This window comes from Aotus nancymaae, unplaced genomic scaffold (assembly GCF_030222135.1).
Source record: "Aotus nancymaae isolate 86718 unplaced genomic scaffold, 86718_ANA_hifiasm-v0.15.2.pri h1tg000010l, whole genome shotgun sequence".
NCBI lineage: Eukaryota > Metazoa > Chordata > Mammalia > Primates > Aotidae > Aotus > Aotus nancymaae.
The window spans coordinates 41,678,425-41,697,845 of NW_026988421.1; the positions used below are offsets into that span (position 1 = coordinate 41,678,425).

Below are 19,421 nucleotides of genomic sequence, written 5' to 3' on the forward strand. Positions count from 1 at the left end.
ACTAAAGTGTAGAAGTAAGGAAAAGGTCAAACTGCTTTCATAGAGAATGATTTGAGAAAGTAATATTTAAATATGATAACTGAAGGATGAGAAGGTGCTAGCTGGGTGAGGAGTGTAGGGAAATTATTTCAGGGAACAGAACTTAAAACTTTCAGCTTGGAAGACACTGGTTTGAGGAGCTGAAAGTAAGCCCAATTACTAAAGAATCAAGAATGAGGATAAGAGTTATGTGAGATGAGTGGAATGATGATAAACTATTTACCCTGTTAAGAGATTGCCCTGGCAACTATGAGAAAGATGTGTCAGAGGGGTTCACATAAACACAGGTCAAAGGCAGAGACTCAGATCGAAGGCAGAGAACTAACAATGGTTGGCCTAGAGGGATGGCCTGGGTGCAGACAGATTTTAGATAAATTTAAGAGATAGAATGAGCTATTTTAGACATGAACAAATTTCTCACCTGGCCCAATGAAGTTATTATTTTGCCATTTAATGAGTTGGTAAAGACTAGGAAACTGACAGGTTATTAAAGGGAAATCTAGAGGTTAGATATGGACATGTTAAGTTTGAAATGACTACCTCTTCACCATCACTCTATTACCCACGCTGGCATCATTATCCTCCTTCATTCCCTCTGTTCCTTCAGTTTCACATTGCTTGCTCCTGTCTCTGATATTTAGGTGTGTTCCTGGGAGATCTCTAGTTTGAGAATCATGACTCTACATTGAACTGCTAATACATTCTACAGAGCACTATGTTCTTGTTCGCCTTTTCAGTTTGGCACTTTCGCTTCCTTGTCCTAAAATGATTTTAATCCCATTTTTCCATGTGAGCAACTTCTATTATTTATTTGAGATCAATTTCAAGTATTTCTGCTATGGATTCTACTGTGTTCTCCCCAAGCAAATGCCATTCCTCCTTTGTGTCATTATTTTATTTGGCTCTACTTTTTGTATAACTTCCATTGTATTGTTTTGACATGTTTGGTGCACTTGTCTTTTCTTCACTAACACTATATAACTGGATACTGGAAGCAGACTTATTAGGTATTTTATAGAGAAAGGGGTCTCACCATCTTGCCCAGGCTGGTCTCAAACTCCTGCAGTCGAGGTATCCTCCTGCCTCAGCCTCCGAAAGTGTTGGGATTACAGGCATGAGCCACTGTGTCTGGCTTCTGCAATCTTCTTATGAAACCAATAACCTTCCAACTCTGAAAGCAGTAATATGAAAGCAGAAAATGAACTAAAATTTGTAAGGAGACTGAGAAGAGTGTTTACATTCCATAGCAATCTGAAAGTTTTAAAACTCCTCTTTTAGGTATATCGCTTTTTCCATAAACTTTCTACCTCCTCTAGTAGTAGCCACGTATTCCTTTCTCCTTATTTTTCTTCCTTCTCAGAAGAAATTGGCTTTAATTTTCCTCTTTGCAGTCCCTCTCTATATTTTTACATTCATGGTATTTAGTCAACAAGACAACATTTGACAAAAACATGATGCAAAATAAAAATTCTGACTTTAGCCATAACTTCAAACATCTGTATTTATTTAAGCATAGCTTTGCACAGTGTTACGTGCCACTAAAGAGAAGTGCATTGTATTATAAAATAGTACAATGATGATTCATAAACTAGTTTGGCAATTAAGGAAATGCTGACTTTGAAGAAATCACATTCACATTGGATGAGCAGAATGAGTAAGAAATATTTGACACATCTTGAAAGCAAGATTTTGGCAAAGTTAGTTTGATGGAGGCAAATAATTCAGGTAGAGGAAATGGCATCTACGAAGCCCCTATAGTGGCATAAAAATGATAATTTCAAAGACTGAAAGAAGGATAATGTGAATGAAGCTCTAATTTTCAAGGTAGTGCCAAAGGTGAGACTACTTAGAATGATAGAGACTATATCACATAGGACCTTATGGGTCATGTTTAGAATTTGGAGTTTAAGCACAAAAGAAGCCACTGAGTTGTACTAATCAGAGAAGGGAATGACAAAATTATATTTACTTTCTACAAATCTCATTCTAATGGTAGTGTGGAGAATTGACCAGAGGGGCAAGACTGCCTCTGGGAAACTTAACAGGGTTCTTCCAGGATTCCTGGTGAAATATGATAGTGACCTGGAAAAGGATGATGATATTTAAGAAAGATGGCAGGTTTAAAACACATTTAGCAGACAGAATCAACTGAACTTAATGATTAATTGGCTACAAAGATTCATGAGGTAGCCAAGACAAGGATAATGATCAGTTTCTGTCTTGGGCACATTGGTGATGTGCCATTTATAGAGACTGGTGCCCTGAAGGGGTCATGACTGAAAAGTAAGATGATAGGTTTAGATGGAGTGTGTTTGGTTTGAAACACATGTGAATCATTCAATTTGAGTCATTGAGAAGGAAATTCAAGCTATAGACTGGGCACTAAAGGATGAGGATTGAGCAGAAGAAATAAATTTTGAAGTCATCAATATAAAACTAGCACCTGAAGCCATAAGAATAGTTGCAATATCTTATAAAGTTTACAGTGAGAAGAGAACCTACTATTAATCCTTCAGTTATTTGATTTTTAAAAGATGAAAGAGGATAACATAATATGAACATCAAACAATAAGCAGGAACACAAACCCCATCTGCTAGTCTTCAGGTTCTTTAGGAGAATAATTTGTAAAGTCATATAGAGCTGTTTGTCAAGACCATTTACCACTTGTATCTTATATTGATGACCAAATAAATTTTTAAATGCATCCACTGATATTTGATTTTAATTTACACCATGAAACATGGGGTGAAATACAACTTGCCATTATGAAATTAGTAGCTCACCAAGATTTTGGTCAGGGAATGATAGTAGACAGAACTCAAGACAAAAAGTACTGAGCCAAGAATCAAACTCTTATCAACTGCTGGGACACTTGTCTCAGCCTCTTGGGATGTAAATGTTCTTGTCTCTTAATTAAGATTTGGAGTTGATTCTAATAAGTGATTCTGTGATTAACCATAGACTACTTAGCCTCAGGGCACTGGAAACACCTTTGTACCCAGCTATAGAAAATCTAACCCATAGCTTTGATCACTTTGGTCAACTCCATCTTGGTTTTAGCTCAGACATCAAGGTTAATGTTCATTACTTCCTGGCTCTGTGAGTAGAAGGCATGGATCACTTGAAGCATCCATGAACATGAAGTCTGCTTTCACTCCCTCACATTCCAGCCTAAGTAATGACCCAAGAACAAGTACCTTTTCTTTTTCTTTAAGACTAAGTCTCACTCTGTCGCCCAAGCTGGAGTACAGTGGTGTGATCTCGGCTCACTGCAATCTCTGCTTCCCAGTTCAAATGATTCTCCTGCCTCAGCCTTCCAAGTAGCTGGGATTACAGGTGTGTGCCACCACGCCTAGCTAATTTTTGTGTTTTTAGTAGGGACGGGGTTTTGCCATGATTGGCAAGACTGGTGTCGAACTCCTGACCTCAAGTGATCCACCCACTTTGGCTTCCCAAAGGGGTGGGATTATAGGCGTGAGTTCTATAAATGAAAGGAAATTTCCATTCTTGTCTCAAGTTTATTGCTTGCTTTTGGGTACCAGGATCCAACTAGATCATCTCTCACATTCAAAGAGCATAGGAAATATAAACACCATATATATAAGTAATATTCTGAGGATGGACGTAGATCATAAAGGTATAAACATTTACTTAAAGATTAAGTTGAAAATAACTATTTCTCCTCCCTGTTTCTCTTAACGCTACCCTCTATTATTCACAATCCCCTCGTTAAAAATGAAAAAAAAAAAAGACTGTTAATGTTTACTAGATAATGATTCCACCTCCAAGATCAAGAAGCAGAGAGCACACATACTTCATAGAGAAGATAACAATTTATTTAATCATGTCTCAACTCTCCTGCTTTTGTTTTGTTATGTGCAAGAAGCACCCACATAAACCCTTGAAATGAAGCTTTCTACCACCCAGAAAAATAGAGCTTGGGTCTCCCTGCATGTTTTTCAGTTTAGCAATTTCACCTTGAAAAATCAGATTTAATTTTAATGATATTATCCTATAAAAATATTTTAGGACAGAAATTAAAGTACCTTTAGACTTATCTAGCCAAAACCTCTTGTTTCAAAGGGTGATGTGGAGACAGAGAAGTAAGGTGATTTGTCCATAAAGCACATAAAGCTGGCTAGTAGCAGGACTGCAACTAGAATACAGTCCTGTGAACTTTCTATTATAATGCATAACTCAGGATGGCTATAAGATCACTGAACATAAAGCATTATAAGCTTTTGCCTTATGTGCAAAAACTGCTGAAAGGAGAACAATGAGCAACAGTTTGAAAACATTCAGTTCCCCAAGTGTACAATATGGATAATGTCAACTTGGTACAGTTAACATAACCTTCGACTTTTCCTCAAGTTTAAGGTAAAAAACCAGCATGCACTTCTGAGGGCTATTGACTGGAAGATGAAGATAAGATAATCTTGTGTAGAAAATTTTACCTTTGAAATTAACTACATTTTACTTGCTGGGTAAATAAAAGTGGGTGCATAGAGGAAAATAAAAGACTTATTGTTTGGACTTCTTAAATAGTTTGACATTTTAATACCTTTTGTTCTCTGTGATTTTTAATGCTACTTTTTATTTTAGTATGAGCTAACATTAGTAACACCTGAAGGAACATTCTGAATTATCTTGAGGACATTTCTGCAAAAGATAGAAATAAAATACAAATAGTTTTATAAGACGTGCAATGGCTGTGCTTAGATTATTTTATAAGCAGTCCTCAATTCTGCTCATTTTTCCCTTTCCTGTCTTCTATAACCCTTGTCTTCTCTTCTCTTCTTTTTCTTTCTCCTTTCTCTTTCCTATGAATACATGTACACCATGTATTGAAGGATCTGGGGTCTTCTTAGGGAAAACTAATAAATATCAAAATTTAATCAGAACTGTTGTTTTCACTTTAACCAGCAGTCTGGGTCTGGATAAGAGGCTGGAAAACCATAGGTTATGAAACCAGCTGTTCTCCCATTTTGCTCCCTCTCCTAGGAGGCAACAATATTGAAATCAGGCCAATTAATGACGCTGCAATGGCCTCTGAGCTGTTCAAGTGAAAAGAAAAGTCTCATTTTAAATAAAGAACTAGAAATGATAAGCTTAGTGAAGAAAGCATGTCGAAAGCTGAGATAGGCCCAAAGCTAGGTTTCTTGTGACAAACAGTTAGCCAAGTTGTGAATGCAAAGGAAAAGATGTTGAAGGAAATTAAAAGTGTTACCCTAGAGAAGACATGAATGATAAGAAAGTGAAACAGATTTATGGCTATATGGAAAAAGTTTCAGTGGTCTGCGTAAAACATCAAACCAGCCATAACACAAAAGTGCAAGGTTCAGAAAGACAAATTTAGTATGTTCTCGCCTATATGTGGGAGCTAAAAAAAAAAAAAAAAGTGCATTTTATGAAGACAGAGAGTAGATTGATGGTGACTAGAGGCCAGGAAGGGTAGGGTAGAGGAGGTGGTGAAGAGAGGTTGATTAATGGGTACAAGTACAGAGTTAGATAAAAGAAATAAGCCCTAGTGTTTAATAGATCTACTGATCTATCAAACAGACTACAGTTAACAATAATCTAATGTACATTTCAAAATAGAAGAGAATAATTTGAATTTTTCTAACATCAATAAAAGATAAATATTTAAGGTGAGAGATACCACAATTATTCTGATTTGATCTTTACATATTATATGAATATATCAAATTATCACATGTGCCCCAAAATATGTGCATCCATTATGTACCAATATAAAAGTGCAAGGTGAAATACCAAGGACTGCTGTAAAAGCTGCAGCAAATTATTCAGAAGACCTAGCTAAGATAACTTTTGAAGGTGGCTACACTACACAAGATTTTTCAATGTAGACAAAGCCTTCTGTTGGAACAAAGTGCCATCTAGGACTTTCATAGCTTGAGAAAAGAAGTCAATGTGTGGCTTCAAAGCGTCAAAGGACAGGCTTTATTAGGAGGTAATGCAGCTGATGACTTTAAGTTGAACCAAATGGTCACTTACCATTTTGAATATCCCAGGGCCCTTAACAATTATGCTAAATCTGCTCTGCCTGTGTGCTATAAAAGTAACAACAAAGCTTGGATGCCAGCATGTCTATTTACAGCATAATTTACTGAATATTTTAATCCCACCGTTAAGACCTACTGCTCAGACAAAAAGATTTCTTTCAAAATATTACTGCTTCTTGACAATGCACCTGGTCCCCCAAAAACTCTGGTGGAGATGTTCAATGAGATTAACTTGTTTGTCATGCCTGCTACCACAATATCTATTCTGTAGCACATGTATCAAGAAGTAATTTTAACTTTCAAATCCAATTATTTAAAAAATACATTTCATAAGAATTTTGCTGCCATAAATAGTGATTCCTCACATGGAATCACTACTTTCTTCAACAATGTAAATTGAAAATCTTCTGAAGTCTTTGGCTGGGACAGCAGTGGGGCAACTGTGAGGAGCTCCGCACTTGTGCTGCCCAGAGCTTCGGCTCTGCTGCCTATGTGGTGTGACTTTAACTTGAAGAAAGGAAGAAGGTAGAAATGACATTTCTAGGAATCCAGAGTCAAATTACTGATTATTCAACAACATAGGCAGCCCTCAAAGGTAACATTGTTCCCATTTTATAAGCAAGAAAACTGATGCAAATAGGCGTTGTCAGACACCCTATACAGGAGCAATCCTACTGGCACAAGACAAGGATGCCCTCTTTCACCACTCCTATTCAACATAGTATTGGAAGTTCCAGCTAGGGCCATCAGGCAAGAGGGATGAAATAAAGCGTATTTGAATAGGAAGAGAGGACATCAAATTGTCCCTGTTTGCAGATGACATGATTGTATATTTAGAAAATCCCATCATCTCAGCGCAAAATCTCCTTAAGATGATAAGCAACTTCAGCAAAGTCTCAGGATAGAAAATCAATGTGTAAAAACTGCAAGCATTCCTGTATACCAATAATAGACAGACAGCCAAATCATGAGTGAACTCCTATTCACAATTGCTACTAAGAGAATAAAATACCTAGGACTATAACTAACAAGGGATATGAAGGACGTCTTCAAGGATAACTACAAACTGCTGCTCAAGGAAATAAGAGAGGACACAAAAAGATGGAAAAACATTCTATGCTCATGGTTAGGAAGAATCAATATCATGAAAATGGCCATACTGCCCAAAGTAATTTGTAGATTCAATGCTATCCCCATCAAGCTACCATTGACTTTCTTCACAGAATTGGAAAAAGCCACCTTAAACTTCATATGGAACCAAAAGAAAGCCCACATAGCCAAGACAATCCTAAGCAAAAAAAAAAAACAAAGCTGGAGGCATCACGCTACCTGACTTCAAACTATATTACAAGGCTACTGTAATCAAAACAGCATGGTACTGGTACCAAAACAGATATATAGACCAATGGAACAGAACAGAGGCCTCAGAAAGAATGCCACACAACTACAACCATCCCGGATAAACCTGACAAAAGCAATGGGAAAAGGATTTCCTATTTAATAAATGGTGTTGTGAAAACTGGCTAGCCATATGCAGAAAGCTGAAACTGGATCCCTTCCTTACACCTTACATAAAAATTAACTCTAGATGGATTAAAGATTTAAACATGAGGCCTAACACCATAAAAACTCTAGAAGAAAACCTAGGCAATACCATTCAGGACATAGGCATGGGCAAGGACTTCATGACTAAAACACCACAAGCAATGGCAACAAAAGCCAAAATAGACAAATGGGATATAATTAAACTTAAGAGCTTCTACATAGCAAAATAAACTATTGATAGAGTGAACCAGCAATAAACAGAATGGGAAAAAATTTTTGCAATCTACCCATCTGACAAAGAGCTAATATCCAGAATCTATGGCGAACTTAAAACAAATTTACAAGAAAAAAACAACCTCATCAAAAAGTAGATAAATAATATGAACAGACACTTTTCTTTTTTTTTTTTTTTTTTTTTTTTTTTTTTGAGACAGAGTCTTGATTTGTTGCCAGGCGCCAGGCTGGAGTGCAGTGGCGCAATCTCGGTTCACTGCAACCTCTGCCTCCTGGATTCAAGCAATTATCCTGCCTCAGCCTCCTGAGTAGCTGGGACTACAGGCGCATGCCACCACACCCAGCTAATTTTTTTTTGTATTTTTAGTAGAGACGGGGTTTCGCCATGTTGGCCAGGATGGTCTCAATCTCTTGACCTCGTGATCCGCCCACCTTGGCCTCCCAAAGTACTGGGATTATGGGCTTGAGCCACCTCAAAGACATTTATGCAGCCAATAACAAACATATGGAAAAAAAACTTATCATCATTGGTCATTAGAGAAATGCAAATCTAAACCACATTGAGATATCACCTCATGCCAGTTAGAATGGCGATCATTAAAAAAATCAGAAGACAATAGATGCTGGAGAGGATGTGGAGAAATAGGAATGCTTTTACACTGTTGGTGAAAGCGTAAATTAATTCAATCATTGTGAAAGACAGTATGGCAATTCCTCAAGGACCTAGAAATAGAAATACCTTGACCCAGCAATCCCATTACTGGGTATAAACCCAAAGGATTACAAATCATTCTGTTACAAAGACACACGCACACGTATGTTTATTGTGGCACTGTTCACAATAGCAAAGACTTGGAACCAACCCAAATGCCCATCAAGGATAGACTGGATAAAGTATATGTGACACATATACACCACAGAATACCATGCAGCCATAAAAAAGGATGAGTTCATGTTCTTTGTAGGGACATGGATGAAAACTGGAAACCATCATTCTGAGCAAACTGACACAAGAACAGAAAACCAAACACCACACGTTCTCACTCATAAGTGGGTGTTGAACAGTGAGAACACATGGACACAGGGAGGGGACCATCACACACTGGGGCCTGAGGGGTGGGGGACTACGGGAGGAATAGCAGGGGGTGAGGGGATTGGGGAGGATAGCATTAGGAGAAATACCTAAGGTAGATGACGGGGCGATGGATGCAGCAAACCACCACTATGGCACATGTATACCTATGTAATAAACCTGCACAATCTGCACATGTACCCCAGAACTTAAAGTATAATAAATAATTTTTTAAATGATAAGGGGATCGATTCAACAAGAAGAGCTAACTATCCTAAGTATACATGCATCCAATATAGGCGCACCCAGATTCAAAATCTGTATGTGAATATATATATATATTCTATATAAACATATATATATATATATAGAATATATTCTTCTATATAAATATATATATATCCCACCACTGGTGGGAATGTAAAGTAGTTCAACCATTGTAGAAGACAGTGTGGCAATTCGTCAAGGATCTAGAACCAGAAATACTATTTGATCCAACAATCCCATTACTGGGTATATACCCAATGGAATATAAATCATTCTACTATAAAGACACATGCACACATATGTTTATTGCAGCACTATTTACAATAGTGAAGACATGGAACCAACCCAAATGGCCATCAATGATAGGCTGAATAAAGAAAACGTAGTACATATGTACTATGGAATACCATGCAGCCATAAAAAAGAATGTGATCATGTCCTTTGCAGGGACATGGATGAAGCTGGAAACTATCATTCTCAGCAAACTAACATGGGAACAGGAAAACACACACACACACACACACACACACACACACACCTTCTCACTCATAAGTGGGTGTTGAACAATGAGAACACATGGGCACAGGGAGTAGAACAACATATACCCTGGCCTCTGGGGGCAAGGTGAGGGAGAGCATTAGGACAAATAGCTAATGCATGCTGGGCTTAGAATCTAGATGATGGGTTGATAGATGCAGCAAACCACCATGACACATGTATACCTATGTAACAAATCTGCACATTCTGCACATGTGTCCTGGAACTTAAAGTAAATTTTTTTTTAAAAAAGAGAGATTAATTAGAGCATATTTCTTATCTAGGTTAGGAGGAGGCTAATGATATTAACTTAAAAGTACATGAGGAAAATGGATGGGTAAGCAGATTGTTTTAAACATTTTAAGGGATATCCTTAAAAAACAGAACATTGCACTTTGTAATTCTCAGTACAGTAGAGGAAAAAACAAATAAACAAAAAGGTTTTCAATTTTATAAAATCCAATAAAACAAAAAATATAGCAAAGAAAATTTTGGTGAATGAAACAACAAATAAGAAGGTGGTAGCAATACAACTATTTCAATTATCTTGATAAATTTAACCAAATTAAACTCACATTTAAAACTTCAGAGACTATTAAGCCATTAGAGATATTATATACTTGGCTTATAAGACACTTAAATCCAGCTGCTTCATAAATGAGTGCATCAATCTAACAATAAAAACAATCAATAGCAACATAGGAGTTTGGAGCAAAACAACTGCAAGAATGATCGATCATACAACTTGTACCCACAATTACCAAACATATTATTTTCAAGAACTCACAAAAATTTTACAAAAATTAATGGAAATTACACAACCACAATATGAATTATATATATATATATATATATATATATATATATATATATATATATTTTTTTTTTTTTTTTTAAAGATGGGGTTTCACCATGATGGCCAGGCTGGTCTTGAACTCTTGACCTCAGGTGATCCACCCACCTTGGCCTCCCGAATTATATTTTTAAACAAAAAATATTGTTCTCAAATTCTACAGTGAGACTGTTGATGAGGATGTAAAGTGTAAATGTAAAGCCACTACAGAAAGCAGTTTGGTGGTTCCTCAAAAAAGTTAAAAATAGAATTACCACATGATCCAGCATTTTTAATTTTGGCATTGCCAAAAATTCCTCAAAAAAGTGGATATACCATTTTTGGTAGAGATTGAACATTCCTAATCCAAAACTCCAAAATCTGAAATGTTCCAAATCTGAAACTTTTTGAGTGCCAACATGACACCCAAAGGAAGTTCTTATTGGGGCATTTCGGAATTTGAATTTTGGGATTAGGGATGCAGAATGAGTAAGTATAATGCAAATACTCCAAAATCTCAAAAAATTAGACATTCAAAACATGTCATGTCCCACCCATTTTGCATAAAGGATGCTCAACCTGTATATCCAAAATAATTGAAATCAGAATCTCAGAGATATATACTTTTTGGTCACTGCTGCATTATTTACAATAACCAAAATATAGAAACAACCTAAATGTCCATCCACCAATGAACTGATAAAGAAAATGTGGTATGTACATAGTAGTGGAATATTATTCAGCCTCAAAAATCAAGGAAATCTGCCCCATGCAACAACATGGGTAACCTGGAGGATACTATGCTAAGGGAAATAAGCCAGTTGCAGAGAAACAACTATTGCATGATTCCACACATATGAGATATGTTAAATAGTCAAACTCATAGAAACAGAGTAGAAACACGGTTGCTAGAGGGAGGGAGAATTAGGAGTTGCTGTTCAATGGGTATAAAGTTTCAGTTATGCAAGATGAATAAGCTCTAGAGGTCTGCTGTACAACATAGTACCTGTAGTTAATAGAAACATGATGTGTACTGAAAAATTTTAAAGGATAGATGTCATGCTAAGTGTTCTTACTGTACACACACACAAAAATTCTATAGGGAAAAGAAGCCTTGTTCCCTTTCTAGAGGCAATCAGTGTTTATAACTTATGTATCCTTCTTTGCTTTTTAAATATACTTTCATTTATACATTTACTTTTTAATATATAAATGGGAATTTTATTTTTTATTTATTTTTGCATATAAAATATTTTAAATATTATAGTAAGAAAGGCCCATCATTTTTAAACTACTGAATTTTTACTTTGAATGGTAAGATACATTCATTCAGTTTATACAAATATTCTTATATATTACATTTTTTTTTTTTGAGATGGAATCTCACTCTGTTGCCTAGGCTGGAATGCAGTGGCACTATTTCAGCTTACTGTAACCTCTGTCTCCTGGGTTCAAACCATTCTTGTGCCTCAGCCTCCCTAGTAGCTGGGATAACAGGTGTGTGTGCCACCATGCCCAGTTAATTTTTTTGTATTTTTTAGTAGAGCTGGGTTTTTACCATGTTGGTCAGGCTGCTCCCGAACTCCTGACCTCAAGAGATCCGCCTGCCCTGGCCTCCCAAAGTGCTGGGATTACAGGCACAGGCCAACACAACTGGCCCACTTTTTCTTTATAATATTGAATGTATACAGTACAAATACAATAAAATGAATTAAATCTAGAGAGAGGTGAATATTGGAATTTGGGATAAGTGCATGGAGGATGAAATGGGATCATTTAACATCGAATGTTAGCCAAAGATAGGTATATAGATAGGTAAGTATGTAGAAAGATAGAGATAATGATGATGATAATTGATTGATAGATAAGCAACACCATGCAAGTTGCCTTGATTTTTTTTATTTTTTCTTTTCTGTGTTTTCCTCTGATTCTCAATTTCAGAACATCTTAAATGAGACACTTTCTGTTCTAAAGAGTACATATCCTTATAAGATATAGTCATGCTAACAAATAAAATTGATTACATCCTATAAATTTTACCATTCTTATTTAGAAAAAAGCATTGATTATAAAAATAAATCCATTGTTTACTGTGTTTTCTTAAATTGTATCACTCAAAAAGGCATTAAGAACATTAATGTCTTCCTCAAAAGCTTTTGAATTATTCTAGAAATAGAAGACATACAACAAATGATACTACAATGAATATATCCATGAGCCTCTATATAACCCTATCAATGACTCATAAAATATTTGTTTTGGCATAAGCTCTAGCCTTTAATTAGAGTATCAAACTGATAATAAAATATAGACAATTTGGGTAGCAAAATATAGTACTAAATAAAGATCATGGTTTCTACAGTCCTAGGAACAGGTAATTCGTCAGAGAACAGAAGAAACCTAGTTACTCCCACAGGACTAAAACTAATTTTCCTGACTCAGACCATTGCCCCTCTTACTGTATTCAGCTGCCTCCTTCGGACTAACTGGAGATTGCTGGAAAATTATACATTCTACATTTTACATCAATATATTCATTTCACTAATGAAATTTCAGAAGAATTTTTAGAAGAATTTTTTGTCACTAAAACAAAATGACATATAACAAATTCAGGATATTTGGGACACAAATGTTTTCATAATTATTTATTTCACTTTTTTAGTATTTATGGAACTATTATTTACATGAAAACTAACAAAATATACTAACCTTATGAAATGTCCAGAGATATCACTTACACCTGTGTTGACATCTCCCTCTAATGTGAGTAAGGAATCCTCAGGAATCCTCTATGTCCTCTTACCTATTTTAAGGGAAAAGCCACTGCGGGGGAGAGAACTGATGTTTCTGAGATAATGGACAATGGAGAAAAAGTAGTCAAGGCCTCTAATCTGAAGTTACAAAGTCCCTAAAGCATTGTCTGATTCAGGAATCTCTAAATATCAACGAAGAGAAGCACACACTATAATTAATCTCTAACTTGACATTTTCGTATCCTTACTCTCCTTACCTTGACATTTTTATTTTCTATTTCACAAGAAACTAGCATGTGACCATTAACAACTGAAAAAGAAAAATGTAAGAGGCTACTGGGAAATCTGTTTTCGAAATGGTAAATGATTCTTGGGTTTAGCTCCAAACTACTTGGCCGAAAACCTCTCTGACAGTTTTAAACTTAACCAAAGGGCTTAAAAGGTAATTCTTGTCCTTCACGTTGCTTCAAGCATTATTCTTAGGAGAATGCTTTCTTAACCCTGACACACTCAGATGGGACACCACATTTGAGAAGCTGTTTGGACTCTCTTGATTTAACTTCAACACTTACATGACTTTTATATTTTAGTTCATAAATGTACACAATAAAATAAAAATTTAAATAATTTACCATTTGAGTAAAATGGATGTACAAGGAGGATCTTTGTTTATCTGGTGACTTCAGATACTTCCTCTTTCCTGTCAGTGTAATTTATAGGTATCAGCACCTCCATTTAAGAAGTCCTCATTATCAGGTTCTCCTGAACTAATCAGACCTCAGAGCATTGGGCTCTTTCTCACCTCTTTAATGAGCTCCTGCTTCTCCCTAGGCTTGAAATTGGCATTTTCTCTATTAAATCTTCCTTCCTGTTACTCAGGAAAAAAACTTCACAGTTATACTTTACTTTTGCTCTCACATCCCATTTTCAGTCAGGAAATCATATGGGCATTGCATTAATAATAGATCTGTGAACCATCTATATTTTATACCTTCACTGCTATGACCTTGGCCTCCCATACCATGTCTCCTGTAGATTACCATCATAACATTTTCTTAATTGGTCTCTCTGCTCTCACTTGTTTCTCCTCCAGTCCATTCTAATGCAATGTGTTATCTAAGATATTATTAGTCAAGCCATGTCCCTCTGTGCTACAACCACTGCAATGACTTCTGATTTGCTCCATATAAAGATTTAAATTCTAACAATGGTTTATAAGGTCCTATGCCATCTGACCTCCTGCTACTACCTGACTTCCACATTCTGCTATGTTTCCCTTGTTATTCCATACCAGACATCCTAGAAATTCTCTGGCCGAGGCAGGCCTGTGTTATCTCTTTGTGAGGTACATCATGGGAGCGAGGGGGAAGAGTAGTTTTATGACTTACACACATGCTGAAAGTCAAGGTGCTATTAGGCATAAATGTAATTTATTTTTAAAACATTTGGTTCTTAAGTAGGTCTCTTGATGGCATAGATAAGATAGCGGACATGTATAAATACATTTGTTTCAAGTTGGGATTTAGTGAAATTACTTACTAAGTGATCACATGTTGTCACAACACATCTCAACTTGTCTTTAAAAAACTGAGCAACTAATTTTATAAGATAATTAATTCACAAATGTTACCATCCCTCCCCCTCTTTCTACTGAATTATAAAGACAATTCAATCTCTTTTCAGGATAAGGGACCCTGCCTTACTATCCTGGGACAAAACGTTTGTATTATGATGAAGAATTAGAGAATATGACAAGGAAAAAATGAACAAAAAGGAATCCCAGGAGAAGCAATTTGTAAACGTTTTTGAAAAGAACAACTGTGCTACATAGCCATTAGATCAAGAAGAGGAAAGCACAGAAACAGGTCAAGAACATTTTGTGGGAGACTTATTTTTCCCTCATGGTGTTTGGAAAAAATACAAGTAAAGTATGTTATTATTTTGAAATCTGCATCGGGTCTTTAACTGGACTACTTCTCTGAGACTGAACCACATGATCCATAATCTATTACTGTCAGATTTAGAAATTTAGATTTTATTATGGTTTCACCAATTTATAGTGACTCTCCAATACACTTGAATATGTACAAAGGCATAAATTTGAAAGTGGGAAGTGTGCTCAGTAACCCATGAGCTGACAGGACACTCAGCTGGTAAGAAAGCCGAATGTAAGAAAGCCTGTGATGCAGGATAAAGTTTCAGAACTGCCTTAATTGTTTCCTCGGCTTAAAATATTTTCCCTCAGTGCCTTAGGTTGGGTCTGTAGAAAACAGAGCTTGAGACAGGGACTCTTACCTACTGATTTGCTGAGGGAGTTTCACAGGTAAAATCTATAAAGAAACAAGGGAGAAGGATAAAGAAGAGGAAGAAGCTAAGTCTTAGTGGAATCCCACAGGTAGCTCTGAAGCATGAGTGTTCCACCTGGAGATAAGAAGTCTAGTGTTTGTACTCCAGAAATCAGTCAGTCAACTACTGTTAGTTGCTCTGTGACTTTCTGTCTTGATGACCTGTCTAGTGCTGTCAATGGAGTATTAAAGTTCCCCACTATTATTATGCTGCCATCTCTCTCATTTTTCAGGTCTAGTGGTAACTGTTTTATAAATTTGGGATCTCCAGTGTTAGGTGCATATATATTTAGAATTGTGATATTTTCCTGTTGAAATGGTCCTTTTATCATTGTATAATGTCTCTGTCTTTTTTAACTGCTGTTGCTTTAAAGCTTGTTTTGTCTGATATAAGAATCATTATTCCTCCTTGCTTTTGGTGTCCATTTACATGGAATATCTTTATCCACCCCTTTACCTTAAGTTTCTATGAGACATTATATGTTAGGTGAGTCTCCTGAAGACAATAGAAACTTGGTGAATTCTTACCCATTTTGCCATTCTGTCTTTTAAGTGGAGTATTCAGGCTATTTACATTCAATGTTATTATTGAGATGTGAGGTACTATTCTATTTATTGTGCTACTCGTTGCTTGAATATGTTGTTTTTAATTCATTGTGTTATTGTTCTACAAGTCCTGTGAGATTTATGCTTTAAGGAGGTTCTATTTTGGTGTATTCAAAGGATTTGTTTCAAGATTTAGAGCTCCTTTGAGCAGTTCTTGTAGTGCTGGCTTGGTAGTGATGAATTCTCTCAGCATTTATCTGAAAAAGACTGTATCTTTCCTTCATTTATGAAGCTTAGTTTCTCTGGATACAAAATTCTTAGCTGATAATTGTTTAAGGAGGCTAAAAATAGGTCTCCAATCCTTTCTAACTTGTAGGGTTTCTGCTGAGAAATGTGCTATTAATCTGATAGGTTTTCCTTTATAGGTTATGTAATATTTTGCCTCACAGTTCTTAAGATTCTTTCCTTTGTCTTGACTTTAGATAACCTGACGACTATGTGCCTGGGTGATGATCTTTTTTGCAATGAACTTCCCAGTTGTTCTTTGAGCTTCTTGTATTTGGATGTCTAGATCTCTAGCAAGGCTGGGGAAGTTTTCCTTGATTATTCCCTCAAATATGTTTTCCAAACTTTTAGATTTCTCTTCTTCCTCAGGAACACCAATTATTCTTAGGTTTGGACGTTTAACATAGTCCCAAACTTCTTGGAGGCTTTGTTCATTTTTTAAAATTCTTTTTCCTTTTTCTTTAATGGATTGGGTTAATTCAAATGCCTTGTTTTCGAGTTCTGAAGTTCTTTCTTCTGCTTGTTCGATTTTATTCCTGAGGCTTTCTAGTGCATTTTGTATTTCTCTATGTGTGTTCTTGATTTCCATAAGTTGTGATTATTTTTATTTATGCTATTTCACTGAAGAATTTTCCTTTCTTATCCTGTATAAAGTTTGTAATTTCTCTAAGTTAAATTTCACCTTTCTCTGGTTCCTCCTTAATTAGCTTCATAATACACTTTCTGAATTCTTTTTCTGGCAATTCAGAGATTTCATCTTGGTTTGGATCCATTGCTGGTGAGCTGGTATGATCTTTTGTGGTGTTAAAGAAACTTGTTTTGTCATATTACCAGAATTGTTTTTCTGGTTCCCTCTCATTTGGGTAGACTATGTCACAGGGAATATCTAGGGTTCAAGGGTTGCTATTCAGATTACTTTGTCCCACTGGGTGCTCCCTTGATGTGGTATTCTTCTGCTTCCCCTGGGAATGGGGCTTCCTAAGAGCCAAACTGTAATGATTGCTTTTGCTTTTCTGGGTCTAGCCACCCAGTGGAGCTACCGGGCTCCAGGCAGGTACTGGGGTGACTGCAAAGAGAACTGTGATGTGATCCATCTTCAGGTCTTGCAGCCGTCGATACCAGCACCTGCTCTGGTTGAGGTAGCAGGGGAGTGGAGTGGGTTCTGAGAGGGTCTTCAGTTTTTCTGTGTTTCTTCTAAGATATGTTTGCCTAGCCTGAAGTTAGAAAGATTTTCTCCTCTGTTTTCTTCTAGAAGTTTTATAGTTTTAGATTTTAGACATAAGTCTATGACTCATTTCAAACTAAATTTTATATATGATGTAATGTAGAGGTTAAAGTTCAACTTTATTTTTCATTATGATGTCCATTTCTGAAAACAATCCTTTAACCTATGGAATTACCTAAGCATCTTTGTTGAAGATCAACTGACTACATAGGTATGGTCTAGTTCTAAACTCTGTACTGTTCTATGTATGTAGACATCTTTTTATGCTAATATCACATTGTGTTAGTTAATGCAGATTTGTGGTCAGTCTTGCAATTAGGTAGTGTAAATTCTATAAAATTTTGGAAAATTGTTTTGGCAACTGTAACTGTAATTTTATAAAAATTTTAGAATGAATATAACAATTTCTATGGTTAAAAAAAAAGAGCCCAGGGGATTTTGATTAGAATTGCTATGAATATATGAATAAATTTGGGAAGAGTAGATATCTTAATATTGTGTCTGCCAGTGTGAATGTATTTATCTTTATTTTTAAGTATTTAAATGTTTTCATAATATTGAAAATGGCATAATATTTTCAATTTCATTTTGCAATTGATGACATTAGTACATGAAAATATAATTTATATTGACCTATTCTGTGGCACATCAAAATTTTAGCATTATTTCTAGTATCTTGGATGATTTAACTTTCTGCCAGAGAGGATTTACTCTTGCTTCTGACAGCTAGGGCATTAGTAGTTCTAGATTACTTTAGTACATTAGGAATTCTTATGATTCAACAGCTCCTAAATAAGTGATCAATTTCCATTTTAACCTTATTCTTGGGGTAGAGTACTCTGGGGTTACGACTCAAAGGCTGAGGATTGAGGCTTATCAGAGGAAACTTCCTGTTGGTGTACTGAATTCCAATTTCTATTCTCCATTAATTTGGAGGGGCTTTTAGCCATATTTCCCCAATAAGCAGCTGTTGCTAGGATATAGATACATAAAGTGTTCCCTCACTTCTTTGAGTTTCCTTTTCTTGACTAATTCTTCATTGTGTTTTTAGCTTCCATTGTCTTGAAGTAGATACTCTTTATGTTTTCTCCAGATCTAAGTTATTTAGTCCACCATTATCAGAGATTTGCGATTTATTATTTAAATATAAACATGAGTACTTCTTCTGAATTATTATCCCATCTATTTGCCTTCTTTGAGAGATCACTTGAAATCACTGAAGTAACATTTAAGTTATATTAACATTCTAAAGCTCTTTAAAAAGATATCTCTAAATATGTATCTATTCTCAGTACTCTATTTTAGTGCCAAGGCTTACCAAAGAATACAAGGACTTCTTCATAGCCTTAACTATGATTTTGCAAATTATTATTTACCTTCCCTAGTTGCATTCATAATAACCTATACACATATTTTATTTCTCTATCTATATGTTTAATTTATATTTGTGTTACTCATGGAGGGTGTCCAGGTTCTTGGCATTTTAAAGAATTGAACAAAATGTACAAAGAAAGGAAAGAATGAAGCAGCAAAAGAAGAGATTTATTGAAAACCAAAGTACATTTGACACAGTGGGAACGGGCCTGAACAAGCAGCTCAAAAACCTGGTTACAGAATTTTCTGGGGTTTACATACCCTCTAGAGGTTTCCCATTGGTTACTTGGTGTACACCCTGTGTAATTGGAGAGGATAAAGTGAAGTTACAAAGTTATTTAC

General features: G+C 35.8%; 1 protein-coding gene across 3 annotated transcripts in view; it reads left to right on the forward strand.

Annotated features, from left to right (window-relative positions):
* ANKRD22 (ankyrin repeat domain 22) overlaps positions 1–15,075 on the forward strand; it is a 221,210-nt gene extending 206,135 nt beyond the window's left edge. Inside the window, exon 7 of one of the 3 annotated variants that reach the window (XM_064374126.1) lies at positions 14,988–15,075. In XM_064374126.1, coding sequence (XP_064230196.1) covers positions 14,988–15,047 — 60 coding nt within the window. In that variant the 3' untranslated portion in view covers positions 15,048–15,075. The remainder of the gene's footprint in view (positions 1–14,987) is intronic. The other 2 variants (XM_064374127.1, XM_064374128.1) reach the window with 2 other exon arrangements.
* The last annotated feature ends 4,346 nt before the right edge of the window (positions 15,076–19,421 follow it).